The sequence below is a fragment of the Schistocerca piceifrons genome, chromosome 11, assembly GCF_021461385.2.
Source record: "Schistocerca piceifrons isolate TAMUIC-IGC-003096 chromosome 11, iqSchPice1.1, whole genome shotgun sequence".
NCBI classification, from domain to species: Eukaryota; Metazoa; Arthropoda; class Insecta; order Orthoptera; family Acrididae; genus Schistocerca; species Schistocerca piceifrons.
This window is the reverse complement of record NC_060148.1, coordinates 84,793,206-84,808,614: the sequence shown is the minus strand read 5'-3', so window position 1 is coordinate 84,808,614 and position 15,409 is coordinate 84,793,206. Positions and strand designations below refer to the sequence as shown.

General features: G+C 42.2%; 1 protein-coding gene across 4 annotated transcripts in view; it reads right to left on the bottom strand.

Annotated features, from left to right (window-relative positions):
• LOC124719916 (coiled-coil domain-containing protein 50) overlaps positions 1-15,409 on the bottom strand; it is a 168,745-nt gene that overhangs the window by 23,794 nt on the left and 129,542 nt on the right. For 2 of the 4 annotated variants that reach the window (XM_047245107.1, XM_047245108.1), the window contains 2 exons: positions 5,619-5,748; positions 3,714-3,828 (listed from right to left, as the gene is read on the bottom strand). In XM_047245107.1, the coding sequence (XP_047101063.1) occupies positions 3,714-3,828; positions 5,619-5,748 (245 nt within the window). Of the gene's footprint in view, positions 1-3,713; positions 3,829-5,618; positions 5,749-11,867; positions 12,820-15,409 lie in introns of those variants that run through there. The other 2 variants (XM_047245106.1, XM_047245105.1) reach the window with 2 other exon arrangements.

Here is a 15,409-nt window from a genome sequence, read left to right as displayed (position 1 = left end):
AATCTGGCACGTTACAGATGAATGCCCCTTGCATTCCTACAAGGGGAACAGGAGTTACCCCACAAAAGCTGATGATACAGATCTTATATGGATTAAGAACTTAGATATTGACAGTTTTATATGTAATTTTGTATTTTCATATTCTTGTTATATTTAGTATTACTAATGCTACAACAGAGGGAATCATTCCACGTGGGAAAAATATATAAAAAACAAATATGCTGTAACTTACCAAACGAGAAAGTGCTGGTATGTTTATAGACACTATAAAAAAACACACAAATATTCAAGCTTTCGAAACCCAAGGTTGCTTCATCAGGAAACAGGGAAGGAGAGGGAAAGATGAAATGATGCGGGTTTTAAGGGAGAGGGTGAGGAGTCATTCCAATCCCGGGAACAGAAAGACTTACCTCAGGGGGATGAGGATCACCCTGTGGCTAAACCTGCATTGGTGCACGGCCAGCACATCTCGGCACAGTGTTACACTGTCCGGGTTATCTGGATACTCCTCCGCTAATTTCAAGTTGCCGCCCCTCGAACCTCACCTGTCATCTCTGCCCAACCTCTTTGCATTTACATGTGTCGGCCTGTGTCTGTATATGTGCATATGGATATATGCGTGCGTATACCCGTCCCTTTTCCCCCCTAAGGCAAGTCTTTCCGCTCCCAGGGTTGAAATGACTCCTTACCCTCTCCCTTAAAATCCACATCCTTTTGTCTTTTCCTCTCCTTCCCCGTTTCCTGATAAAGCAACCTCGGGTTGCAAAAGCTTGAATATATATATATATATATATATATATATATATATATATATATATATATATATATATGTGTGTGTGCGTACACACGCACGTGTGTGTGTGTGTGTGTGTGTGTGTGTGTGTGTGTGTGTGTGTGTGTGTGTGTGTCCATCAACATACAATCACGTTCTCATTCGGAAAGTTACTGCATCTTTGATTTTTCATAAGTTATATACCTGTATTTTAAACTGCATGTGAGCCACACGAGTAAATAAACAGAAATAGAAAATATAAAATCTGTACACCGGTTATCCCAAGCAATTCAAACACTTCAGGTTAAGTGCATTTCAGACTGATTTCAAGCACTTTGTTTTTTACCGCAGTGCACAGTATACACCTGACTGTTCCAACAGTCAATGACAGTACACAGATGCTCCGAGAGCTTATCAGCTCTCTGCAGTGGAGGCTACCTGCCACACTGCCCTACTGCAGGTGTCCTGCACATGCATGAGCCACTGTTGCCCTCGACTGCACGTGCTGGCACAAAGGCCACATCCCAGTTGCCTGCACGCACACGAAAATGAGTGAACAGCCCATTGCACACTGACTGGGAGGCCAAATGAAACTTTCTACTGAAACAGCATCTTCTTAAGATACATGACATCCATACTAAAACTGGGATGCTTAGAGACTAAATTAACTAAGACAGGCTTCAATCCCTGGGGCAGATGCACCGAATAAGTGAATAGCTTAACAAGACCCTTGCCATTCCCTCTGTAATTCTAGTTGCACTTTTGCATCCTTCATTTCAGCAGTACGGAAGAGGTATATAGTTAGCAATATATCTAAATGCACTAAACCTACAGCAAGCAATTTGTTTTAAACCAGTCTCCATGACAAGATCCAATACATCTATGTGCACATACTTTGAAGTTATCTACTAGTACCCACATCTATGTATGCAAAGTCAACATGACTGACCTTTACTACACATCAAAATATAAGTAATAGTACCAGAAAGGAAAAAATCTTTGTAACCAACAACACATCAGCTCAGACTAGAAGAGTCTAGAACACTTAAATTGCATGCTGGCGCAATGCTGTTGCACGCTTGACTCACTCACTCCCTTGGCAATACAAGAGCGGGCTTAACTGGCGTGCAAAAAAGAAAAGCAGAGACAAACCTAAGCTAGGCATGAGGCACAAAAATATTAATTTATGCTGTTTCAGCAGATATGTGCACTACCAGATAAGGTTTACTAGTAAGGGTGAAGAAGAAGAAGAAAAACCACCACCACCACCACCACCACCACCACCACCACCACCACGGGCAGTCATGATAAACTAGATGATCATGATATTTTCCCTATAGTACATGCTTGGAAAATTTGCCTAATTCAGTATCTCAAAGCCAAAGCTAAATTCACAAAGGGTTAATCACTCTCCAACTAAACTTTAGAAGGTAACTGTTTGAACATGGGTAAATATCACCACATTTAACCTTTAATTGCTTCAGTATTTCACAGCTAGTCAACAGCAAAGAATTCACCTTAACCATGCGTGTAATATAGTTATGTCTAAGTACAAGGTGATTACAGAAACTTTCAAAATGCTGTGGAAGTAACACCACTGGTCAAAATGGCATCAAGATAGCACACCTCTGAACATTGCAAATCCAGTTAAGCAGCTGCTGAAACACCCATTTTGCTGCATTGAAGGCACGCAATGTGCAACACATTCTGAACGTGACCCAGGAAACACTGCGATCAGTTGTGGAACACGCCTTTTCTCAATTTCAACTTGTTGAAAATGGTGGTCAGCATTTATGGTGGTCAGCATTTTTAATACGTTTTGTGACACACACACACACACACACACACACACACACACACGTGAATAAACTGATTTGATTTTTACTGATGCCTTGTATACAGTGTTAGGCCCCAGGACCATTAAAAACCCATTTTTCCCGTCCGATGTGATATGACCTTGCCGTGGTGGATGGGCTTACTTAACTAACAGTATCACACCGGTACACGCATGCACACTGAGTAGTACAGTTTTTTTAATGTCAAACTTACACCATTGGCATTGTTGTACGATCCATTTGTCATTTTTAGTCTACCACTATTAAATTGCTACAATTTGTGACTATTTTTCTTCTGCTATACGTTTTCCCTGTCACCGATAATATTCCGTTGGAATTTGACGTCATTCTGACGAGTGGTGTTATTTCTACAGTGGTTTGATGGTCATCACCATGTACACTACAGTAAACAATCTTTATCACTCCTAATAATTTTCACAACCTTTAAAACTGTGTCTTATTGCCAAAAAATTGCAGCTTCTCATGAATCTCATAGCAATAACAGCAATATTTTGCAATTTAACTCCGATGCCACATTTATCAACATACAAAAATCATTAATCAATCCAAGTGATCTTTCCTCTAAAAGCAAAAAAGAATCAAATTTATTAGCAACCTTTTTCGTGCAGGTGCTGATGGACTGCACATTACATCAATAGCGGAAAAGTGAAGAAATTAAACGTAAGCGTGAAGTGGACTGACACTTGCAGTGTGTATCCATGCATGGCAAAACATTTTTAATTACCTCACAGAAGATAGCATAATCCTCCAACCAAGAGGGCTGAAGAGAATTGATTAAATTTAGTACACAATTTTTCATAGGTTTCAGTAACACACTGTTGATATTAACATTTTAAAAATCTTTCCTAAAACTCTCTCATCACATGGAAGCTTCATGGTTATGCACCACTATGCACAAAAATTTGAGATTCTTTAAATACCTATGCAAGCTACCCCCATTTTATAGACAACTACACAGCCAAACCCGTTTTTCAAGTTTGTCTGACAGATTTGTGTGTATATAGATTTGCTGTATCTGTAGCTAATTAGAACTTAAGAGGTATGCTTCCGTAAAAATTCATTTAAGTAGTTTACCGATTACTGACCTGTAGCCGCCAAGCAACATGCTGGTCTTGCGTCTCCAGGGCAGCTCGCTTTGCTGCCTCCTCCCGCTCCATCCGCTCCGCAAGCTCTGCGGCGACACGTGCGTCATACTCTTCCCTAAAAAATTGAAAGGTTCACTTTGTTAGGAAGCATGTCCACAAATAAGTGAATTCAGTTACTTATGTGTCACATTCTTCAGCAGTCCTATACAACAAATCCCACTAGAATCTGTATGTCACGTGATGCTACACCACAGGGGCATATTTTGTTGCAAATTTACACACTAAAACCCATCAACATAGCATTTCAGATCCACAAAAATGCAAGCTAGAAGGGCACCTGCTCAGCAACATGGGATATCATAGAACTGCCACTGTGCTGGCACATATGGTACATAGGATGATTTAATTCATTCTGAAAGACTGAACACACATTTTTCTTCAATTTACATTTGCTAGCTTTGCCAGTTATGAAATTCACTGGCCCCCCAGCCCAATAGATATTTGGCTTCACAGGAGTGAGTAAATTACAAAATTTTTGGAATACTGAAATAAATGGAGGTCATTTTATATTTTAATTTGAAAGCGACTTATTTGCCAGGAGTAACAATGATTCTATAGAATGAATTTCATTTTTCTATACGGTGCTGACGTAAATATTAGGTTCGCTTACCAGTCAGGTTATCACAACCAGATTTTCTGCTTTCACATTTATTGGATTTGCCAACTCTCAATCAAATCGTCACCTTCCAGACTAACCTGGACCTTGGGTTGCACTACAGATCAGTGTTGTCATAATCAAAATTTTGGGGTCGGGTGGGGGATGCGGAGTCCAAATATGTAATTTTAGCCACCTAGCCAATGACGTGAAGAATTCAGAAAAAACTGTTATACACAATCAAATCCGTTTTATAACCCTTACTCCAGAGAGAGAGAGAGAGAGAGAGAGAGAGAGAGAGAGAGAGAGAGAGAGAGAGAGAGAGAGAGAGACCTAGGCCACTCCATCAATTAGCCTGAAGACAAAGCAGAGCTGTGTCCACAATGGCGACATCACCCAAGGCTCATCCTTAGCTTTCACTTCCTACCACAAATCTATTTTCAAGAGCGCCCCAACAAATTACAATACTAAGTGGTTATAATTGAAGTGCAGCTATTCACACAGGTCCAGTGCAGGCTGTAATTATCGTACGGCAGTGGAACTTCACACATATCTCAAGTGTTAATGTAAAACAGATTTATGCTGAAGAAAAAAAACTGCTTCCAATTTTGGCCATCAGGTGCATATCTGGCACTGAATGCAAGAAGATACAGGAATGTTTCCATTTGTAATAATTAGGATCAGGACAGGGGCAGCAAACTTGAAGCAAATATGAAATGTATAATGTCTAGTTTATTATTAACAGCCACTTACACAATTTGTTCAATACAAGCACCAGAGATGTTTACAAAATGCTGTAGGCACCACACCTGTGCCTCGTGGCTGAAATTTGACAGCCTAGATCAGCTGCACATTGATGCACAAGCCTATCTAACAAGTGTCACTGTCATAATAATCACAGCACACCACTACCTCCTTAACCATCTACAGTTTAATTATAACCACCCAGTATGAACTACCTTTCCCACACAGTTTCACACCTGATGACTTTTCCACAGAAGCTCTCTAATACAAAAAGAAGTTCCCAGATATATTTCAACAGCACCACTCTCAAATTTTATTACTTTGCCTAACTTGTCACCACTTGATATACTCTTTGAAATATGTCACCCTAAGTTCACAAGACGCTGGGCCCGAAACATTTGTGAAAACAGAGGAAAAATTACAATTGTGTTACCGCAGCAGTTTTCACCCAGAAACTGCAGTCAAATTTAACACACTGCCAACACTGTATACATGTAATCACTCACTGTTCCAAAGCCTGACGCCGCCGCATTTCTTCTGCCAGCTCCTGTTCACGGCGCTGTTCGTCTCTCGCACGAGGGAAATCTTCGCGTACCACTGCATTTCGCCACCGGTTACCGGACAGGTGATGTTCAACTGCAAAACAGATGAGAAGGGCGAGTTAGTGTGGTCTTACCATCAATTCTACAAAGCAACATACTTGCAAATTTCACGCACAACTTTCCAATTACTACAGGCTGTTCAAACAATGAAGAGAATACGAAATTACAGTGTCACAGCTAGAACAACAGAGGTCGTTACTTAATAGTGCTGCCTGAGCGTATGTTTCTAGCTATTTGCTGCCACGACTAATTTACAGCAAATATCTTTTACGAAGGGTAGTGGCAAAAGCTAATTGGAATTTTAAGGGTTTTCCACTGGCTAATTATAACAAAACTTGAAATTTTCTTCTCCAAGATGTTTCTAGTGCAAGGTCAATATAAATATTAATGCTCTGTGTTAACGCTACAGTGTTTTTCAATGGAACGGACAGGAATTTTAAATGCTTGACAAGTCAAGATTGCATTAAAGGTCAACGCTAGAGAGTTTAACTGATGCACGAGTAATAAAATCTGTATCATTTACTGGTGAAAGTGTGCTGTAGTATGTTCAAAGCCACGTTAGAAAGTTTTCCAACAAATCTGTTCAACAATCCTTTTTATTCATCACAATATCACATGCTACATGTTCACAAAAGTAATTATTTCTGATAATGAGCCGCAAGAGTGGCCTTTGTAAATACAGTTTGGAATGGCATTCCATGAGAAATTGAGCTGCACACTGCACCAGATTCAGAAAATATCCACCAGCATATTAGGTATGTATTTTCTTATTTATACAACCAAGAGTAAAGTTTCCTTACCTGTGTGAATACTGTACATCTTGTTTGATTAGTATAAAAAATTAAAAATGAACAACATTCAAGGAAAGTCTGGAGCAGCTGTGTGCACAAACATTAAGGATTTTTAGCTGATCTACAACACAGGCCAAATTTCTTTGCACAACTGAAACATGTTTCATTTCACTTTCCTTTTCAATGAACTAGGTTTCTGAAGCTTTACAGTTGTCATGTAAGGGTCTTTATTAATCCATGGCGTTACTTACAATAGGGTTAATTGGAGTGATTTGAGTATAAAGAACCAAGTTTTAAGCTTAATGGCTTTTAACCACAATATAATTTTCCTGTCAGTTCGTCATATATTAGCAAGGCGATATTTTACAATTTTTCCTACTGCATTTTCCTCAAGTATAATGACTCTCTTACAATAACCCCGAGTTCAACTGCACCCAATTTTCCCCCTTTTTGTAGTAATGTTGGTATACACTGTAATATTCAAGTAAAACATGCTTTAATGTTTTATTATGCTACAATTACCCCAATCATATGTAAGTGCAGGTCCATGAAACCAATGGAAGTATATATCTACGTTTCTAAGAAGCTCAACGACGAACAATGTTAATTACGTGACAAAAAATCTACTACACACCATTCAAAACAATTTTTAGTTTCTCATTAAAACAGGTGCAAGAAAAAATCAATCCATTCTGCATCATCCATCCACCTATGACAATTCCCTTTGCGTATGGATAGAAACTACATTAAATATCGTTTCCACTTGAGTAGATCTTATGCTGTTATTTATCCCCGGTACTCTTGCACTATCTTACCACAGTCTTTTTGTTAATGCATTGTAGTAAATAATATTTCTGAATTTGAGCCAATTCTTGTAGCACAATGGTTTTTTTTTGTTTGTCTTCAGTTTCATCACTTCCGTCCCTGGGTCTAGTGATAACTGCTTGTGTGTTTCGTATGGAATATTGCAATTTTTAGAACAGCATATGATGACATTCCCTTTTCACTTCTCTGATCTTCTCAAGATCACTTGAGTCGTACGTGCAGTATGCCTTTCGCAAGCCGGCCGGTGTGGCCGTACGGTTAAAGGCGCTTCAGTCTGGAACCGCGTGACAGCTATGGTCGCAGGTTCGAATCCTGCCTCTGGCATGGATGTGTGTGATGTCCTTAGGTTAGTTAGGTTTAAGTAGTTCTAAGTTCTAGGGGACTGATGACCACAGATGTTAAGTCCCATAGTGCTCAGAGCCATATGAACCATTTGTCTTTCGCAATATATGTGGCATGCTTTAGAAAGGGAAACAGGGAACATTGCTCACCATACCCTACAATTTCCCCCATGAACCATGGACCTTGCTGTTTGTGGAGAGGGTTGTGTGCCCCAGTGATGCAGTTAACTATCATTGGTGCACCCACAACGGATGGGTATCGGTTGAGGGGGCCAAACATGTGGTTCCTGAAGAGGGGCAGCAGACTTTTCAATAGTTGCAGGGGGCAACAGTCTGGATGATTGACCGATCTGGCCTTGTAACACTAACAAAAACAGCTTTGCTGTGGAGATAATGCAAACAGCTTAAAGCAAGGGCATGCAGCTTTACTGTATATTTACCTCTCAGGTAAAATATTCCAGAGGTAAAGAAGTCCTCCCATTTGGATCTCCAGGTGTGGCCTACTCAGGACAACGTTATCAGGAGAAAAAACTGGCATTCTATCAATCAGTGCGTGGAATGTCAGGTCTCTGAATTGGACAGGTAAGTAAAATGAACATGACTTCTGGTCAGGTGAATACAGGGTTATAAATACAAAATCAGATGTGTTACAGGAGTGGTTGTAATAATTAATAAAAAAATAATAATGTGGATAAGCTACTATGAACAGCGTAGTGAACACATTACTGTAGCCACGACAGACAAGAGGCCCACACCTACCACAGTAGTGCAAGTTTATAATGCCAACTAGCTCTGCAGATGAATGGATTTAAGAAATGTATGATGAGATGAAAGAAAGTATTCAAATAGTTAAGGAAGATGAAAATTTAGTAGTCATGAAGTACTGGGATTTGATAGTAGGGAAAGTAAGAGAAGGAAAGTAAGTAGATGAATATGGACTTGGGTAAGGAATGAGAGGAAGCCACCTGATAGAATTTTGCACAGAAGACAGATTTAGGGGACAGATTTTAAATTGCAGTACATTTCAATGGCAGATGTGGACTCTGGCCACTGTTTATTGGCTATGAACTGTAGATTAAATTCTACCTTTCTGCAGATTCTTCAGTGTCAAAGGGATGTGATCGGAAAACGAACTAGAGGCCGTAGATGGTTTCAGTGCAAGCATTAGGGAACAACTGACAAAAACAGGTGAAAAGACTGCAGTAAAGGAAAGATGGGTAGCTTTGAGAGACGAAATAGTGAAGGCAGCAGAGGAAGTAGTACATAACAAGATGAGGGCCAGCAGAAATCCTTGGGTAACACATGAGACTGAATTTAATTAATAAAAGGAGAAAATATAAAATTCAGTTAATGAAGCAGGCAAACAAAGAATACAAAAGCCTCACAAATGAGTGACAGGAATTGCAAAATGGATAGGTGGGAGTGGCTGAAAGATTAATGTAAGGTTGTAAAAGCATGTATCACCTACAGGAAAACAGGTTCGCCAACGACATTTTAATTCTGTCAGAGGCAGCAAAGGACTCTGAAGAACAGATGAATGGAATGGACAGTGTCTTGGAAGGAGGATACAAGATGACAATCAACAAAAGCAAAATGAGGATAATAGAACATAGCTGGATGAAATCAGGTGATTCTGAGGGAATTAGATTTAGGAAATGAGACACTGTAGCAGTTTATGAGTTTTGTTACTTGGGCAGCAAAGTGACTGATGATGATCGATGTAGAGGATATAAAATGTAGACTGGCAATGGCAAGGAAAATGCTTCTGAGGAAGAGAAATTTGTTAACATCGAGTATAGATTCAAGTGTCAAAGTCTTTCCTGAAAGTAAAGTGTAGCCATGTATGGAAGTTTAGATAAGACAATAGAAGCTTTTGAAATGTGGTGCTACAGAAGAATACTGAAGATTAGATGGGTAGATCACACAACTAATGAGGAGGTACTGAATAAAACTGGGAAGAGAAACTTTTGGCACAACTTTACGAGAAGAAGGTATCGGTTGGTAGGACACGTTCGAAGGCATCAAGGGATCACCAATTTCTTATTGGAGGGAAGTGCAGAGGGTAAAAATCAGAGGGAGACCAAGAGATGAATACACTGAACAGATTCGGAAGGATGTAGGTTGCAGTAGGTACTGGGAGATGAAGAAGCTTGCACATGGTGTAGAGCTGCATTGAACAAGTTTTTAGACTTAAGTTTTATTAAAATTTGGTTTAAAACGTGTGTAATGTACACACACTTGAGTTTAGCTACTGTATCAACACTGGCCAACACAAATCAACGCCATATTATAGCCTCCTGTGAAATTTAGAATATATGTAGAATTTGAGCATGTGCGAACATTAAGTTAATAATTATGCAACATGTTCTTTACACCCGATTTATGTCATCACACTCAAATAACCCCAACCAATCCTATCTGCTTTATAATGAGAGGAAAGAGTAGAGTACAATAACACGTTCACAATGTAAGTTAATATTCAACACAGTTTAGCCTTTTCTGTTTGTCGCCGCGAGAAATGAGCCACATGAAATCTATGTCAATCTTAAAACAATCCAGAACAAAATTATGAAGACGTGCTACCTTACTAATTTAGGCCATATGGTCATTAAATGGAGTACGAAAGAAAATCGTGCGACTGATACTACTAGTCGCAGAGAATGGCACAGCTAAAGGAAGAGGGGGGAACTTTCCAAACAACACGTGGCTCTATGGCAATGAACGTCTGGGTGAAAGTGCACATAACTGTGTAGCCGTCGTTTCCGTTGTGTGCAATGTTGGCAAACGTTTGCAGGATGACCGACGGGAAGCTAACACGATTCCACCAGCGCCTCTGAAATCTCGACATTCCGAAAAAAGGCAAAATTTTTGCCACAAGTAGATTTAAGATAGATCGACTGTTTGGCTACCGCATACTATCACCAGACTGGCTACGTTCAACGTTAGCGAATTATCAAGAGCACCACGAAACAGAAGGGCCGCGGGCAAAAGGACTGTTACTCTACATATATATGTACGTAACATACATCAAAAATACTGAGACTCGTCCATTACGTGTGATCTGTCTTCGAAGCGCACTCTAACACAGTACTACGGCATTGATAATTTAAGTACATTTTCCTTCTTTTAAACTCACGTCTTAGATGAACAGGTCGGCGGAAGACCCTTCTAAGTCAATTGAGAAGAAATTATTGTGGTAACACAGTTACGTCTTCGAACGCACTACACGCTGTTACAACCTACAGCTACAAAGGTAAGTCTCCTGTGTAATTTCTTTTGTCTTGTTGAATTTACGATATTGCTTTTGAATTCTATCAGATAACGTGTAATATCACGGAATACGCTCGTGGGGGTTAGTCTTTCTTCCGCCGACATCTTCATATCGTCACAAAATACCCGGTCGAATAAACCACTACCAGTCCTCAATGCATGTACCCCATGGTCTACGTCAGATTGAAAGGTAATACTTTTGTTAACCGGCCACATCAACTAATGTGAACGGCACATAATGGTTGTGGTAACATGCGTGTGTAGCCTAATGTTTGCGGTTTCCGCTTCTTTCAACGGACTAACTAGAACTGCTAGGAAAATTCAGGAAACGTACGTTCGATAATTAGCAGAGACTCCGATTAGTACCTTTACGTATATCATGCGTATATAGAAAGAAATGACAAGAAACGGGTTTCTGATGAGACATTTGTTAACATCGGATACGGGTGTAAGCGTAAGACATGGACGATAAGCAGTGAAGACACGCTTCTTAAACGTGGTGCTACAAAACACTTCTTAAGATTAGATGGGGAGATCATGTAATGAGCAAGGTACTTACCAGAAATAAACAAAAAAATTGCCATAAATTGACTAAAAATGGATCAGTTGATAGGACGCATCATGGGACGTCAATTTAGTAATGAACGAAGTGTGGGGGAGGGGGGGAACAGGGAGGCCAAGAGATGGAATGAAGTAAGCAGGAGCAAATAGATGCAGGTTGCAGTAGTTACTCTGAGAGGAAGTCTTGCACAGGATACAGTAGCGTGGAGAGCATCCACGCAACAGCATCGTACATGAATAACGAAAATATGCAAGGTGGAAGGTCACGTGGGTGCACTTTATCCAGCGTCCGTCTGGACAGTTTTAATAGACGCCTACACAGTATATCAACAACAGAGCAATCAAATACTGCGCTGGAGACAGACCTGTGCGCGTTCCGCCGGCCCAGATGTCGAGGGCCTCCAAAGCCTTGCGCAGCCTCCGGACTTCGCGCCACAAAGGCCGCCTCTGCCTGCCGGCGGACGCCGGCTCGCCGCTGCAATCTCCGAAGCGCCCGACGTGCCCACCACGCTGCACCACTCGGCTGCTAGCCAACACCGGAGAGCCGCACTTCGCACAAAGGCCCGAAATGGCGCAGGGCCGCAACGCGCTGCCGCCGGCGGCCGATTGACCTTGGCGGGCGGGCTGGGAGCGCGTGCGCTTCGGTCGTTCGCCGGCGCGATGCTGTGGCAACGTGGCCGACGCCCAGCGTTCCACGCTCACCGTACGCGGCCGCGAGAGCGCAGCAGCTGCGCGCTTCGTCAGCACTCGCTTCCGCAGCGAGTCTGCCCCGGAGAACCAACTCGCGGGGATGAAATCGGGGGTGGGGGAACCCCGCGGGGACCACGAGGGCAACGAAGACGCGGTGGAACATCCTTCGAAAAGGCCCGGCGCTGTTGCAACTCTACTTCCCAACGGATCTGGTGCCGAAAGTGCTTTACAATCTCGCCCACCCGCCGAAATCTGTGGTCGCGCGCTCCCCTCCGAGGGCGTGCCGGCCCCCACCCCTCTCTTTCCACCCGACTGCGCATGCGCCACTCCCCCCACTACGGAGGCGCGACCTTGGGGCTTTCCGGCCGTTACGGACAGTGCTCTCCCTCCCGCGGCGTGGCCAGAACGGACGGATTCCGAGCGGACACTGCCCCTGCCTGGCAACGAACTGCGAGGCAGCTCGGCAGCGGCGAAAGTGCGCGAAACGGTCTGTACCCTGCTCGGGACAATGCCGCGAACCTCCGGCTCCGCGCCGCATCGTGCAGGAAGCTTAGCAGCGGTCTTGCCGGTGCAACACAGCATCGAACTTACTATTTAACGTAAAGTTAGCGCACCAAATTACTCCCCGAAGGTATAAATAGTGCAATCTGCAATCTTACCCCAAACAATTTATAACTAGCGCTAAAAATTTTCCACAAAACACTTAAGTCAATTGTTTCAAATATTTAAATGAAAGATTACGCAAACACAAGTGGAAGTACAGTGCAGAGATAAAGGAGCAAATGAACACTGCATTCCGCAACACCAGAAACATTCAAGAAGGCTTTAGCGTGGGAGACACAAATTAAACATTAGTAAGGTCCGAAGGTGCGTAACACTAACTAGCGCAGAAAGGTCGCGTAAACCAAAACAAGCATAGAAATAACACTGGTTAAACACATACATTGACAGAGGCTCGCAACCTAAAATATATATATTCAACACGTGCAGAACATAATACACACAGGGCAGGATGTCGTTCTCCGGACATTTGGCTAGAATAGGCGATGACTGACTAACCAAATCTTTACTGAAATTTTGATACTCTAAACACAACCAGCATTGTTTATAGACACTAAATGACAAAGTAGAAATCGTGTAAACATAAAAGGAACAGCAGACAAAACACCTAACAGCTGCAAAGCAGTGATGAGACCATATGAACGAATGTCGGAGAAGAGGAAGAACTTACGCAGTAAGAATTGAAATGGAGATTTTATGAGTTCTCCTGAAGGGCTAATCGAATATAAAGTACTACCGCGACATCCGACCACGGAGAATATTTAGTACCGATTCTCTTTCAAGCCCAATCTATCCTTACTAGTTAAGTGACTTCCCGTTTGGCTTCCGTACATGTCACCAAATAACTTCTTCAGACACAAACAACCTAGTATACTTTATTTCGTTGGTGGTGTATTCAACGTAATTTATGCGAGCTCCGACGTTAATGGTTTGGTAACGAACTGGAGGTTTCAATGGGAATTACAGGTGTACTACAGCGATAGGCTCTTAACTTTTAGTTCAAAGCATTGTGGCAACATTGCTTCTTATCCAGTCTCCATAATCTGAACTATAAACGTTCCCGCCACTTCAGCTCTCCACGCCTTTCAAATGTCTAGAGAAATCCACGAACACTAACCAACAGGTTTCGTCCCGTCAGTACATTATTTCCTTGCCGTTTACCAAAACCGCTTCAACAAAGTGTCGTTGACGTTCTAAGGGAGTACAAATAGCACGTAACGTTCTCTCAGAATTTGGAGATGCGGCCAGTCTTGTTTATTCAGCAGCGCTCACGTTTAACATTTGCCAAATTCGAAAACATAGGAGCCAACGAAGTCCCTGGTAACGCCCGGTAAGGCCATTTTCCGCTACGCACGACGTCAATCTGTTGCGCTGCAAGTTCGGTGGCCCCTGCCAGAGCAGCTGCACTTTACGGACACCCTGTACCGAGCCCAAGAGGGGGGGGGGGGGGGGGGGGGGAAGGCTACCTGCTCTGAAAAACCACTGTGCCAACGTTGCTTCTTATCCCGTCCCCTCTGCTTCGACAACCAACTTGCGCGCACCTCCAGCACAAATCTCTCAGCAAAACTACGTATACTTCACGTTCGGGCAATCTGTCCCATAAGCAAAGGGCCGAAAACTAACATCGCAGTTTTACCACGAGAACGACACGTCACCTTCCTATGTGACGAATCAACGAAATTTTAGACAGTAGTCCGTAAAATTTCGAAACAAGCTCAGTGACGCAACTCGCGCCTACTGCTAGAATATTTTCAACAAGGGATGGCACAGTTCTTGGTATATACTCGCTGGCGATATCTTAACCTTAGAAACCAGCCGCAAGTCTAAACGGAACAGGGTTAGTTATTTGACCAGTTCAGCACTTTCCCTCTTTGCTGTCAAGTACGGTTCATAACAAAATCCATATACTTCTATGAACATGCTAACACGCTAGGATAACAACGCCAATATTCCACTATAGACTGTCGTTGACGTAACTATAAAATGGCTACGCAGCACAGTATGTAGCATTTCATTAACGAGAAGCTAACGACATTTGTTGCAAGATCACTATGCAGGGCTAAAATCTTAATCCAGCTTATATAAGAACGACACACACTTCACCTATGACCCAATTGTTGACAGATACACCACCGCGTTTTCCTAGGGAACTTTAGTATTATAATCCAAAGGAATGGAGACAAACGACTAACAGCAGCACTTAACCAATGTGTCTACGACACGCGACTACCACGTAAGAATCACTTGCTCGCTTCGACTGATAAGCAACGGACAAAACCGCGCTAAAGTAGCGGCGACAACTTCCCTCGCACTGTCTAGGCAAAACTGCAACTCCCGGCAACGAGCAGTGGGAGCGTGTGGTGTGACATGACGGAGGTAACCCGAGTCCGTTACGGCTTTGTGCACTACCAACATCCCTGGGAAGGTCCCAACACGCCCCAGATACCTTCATTTATACGCAAAGTCACATCAAACATACCTCATTTCAAATATAATTAAAAACACTAAGATGTTTAGTACAAATGTGTTTAGTGGAAACCTATTGCAAAGTGAGGGTCCGTATTGGAATATCGGGGAACATTTTGAAGTCAGAACTGGTCTTCATCAACAACTTCGTACAGATTTATAGTAATGTACATCTACATGGATACTCTGC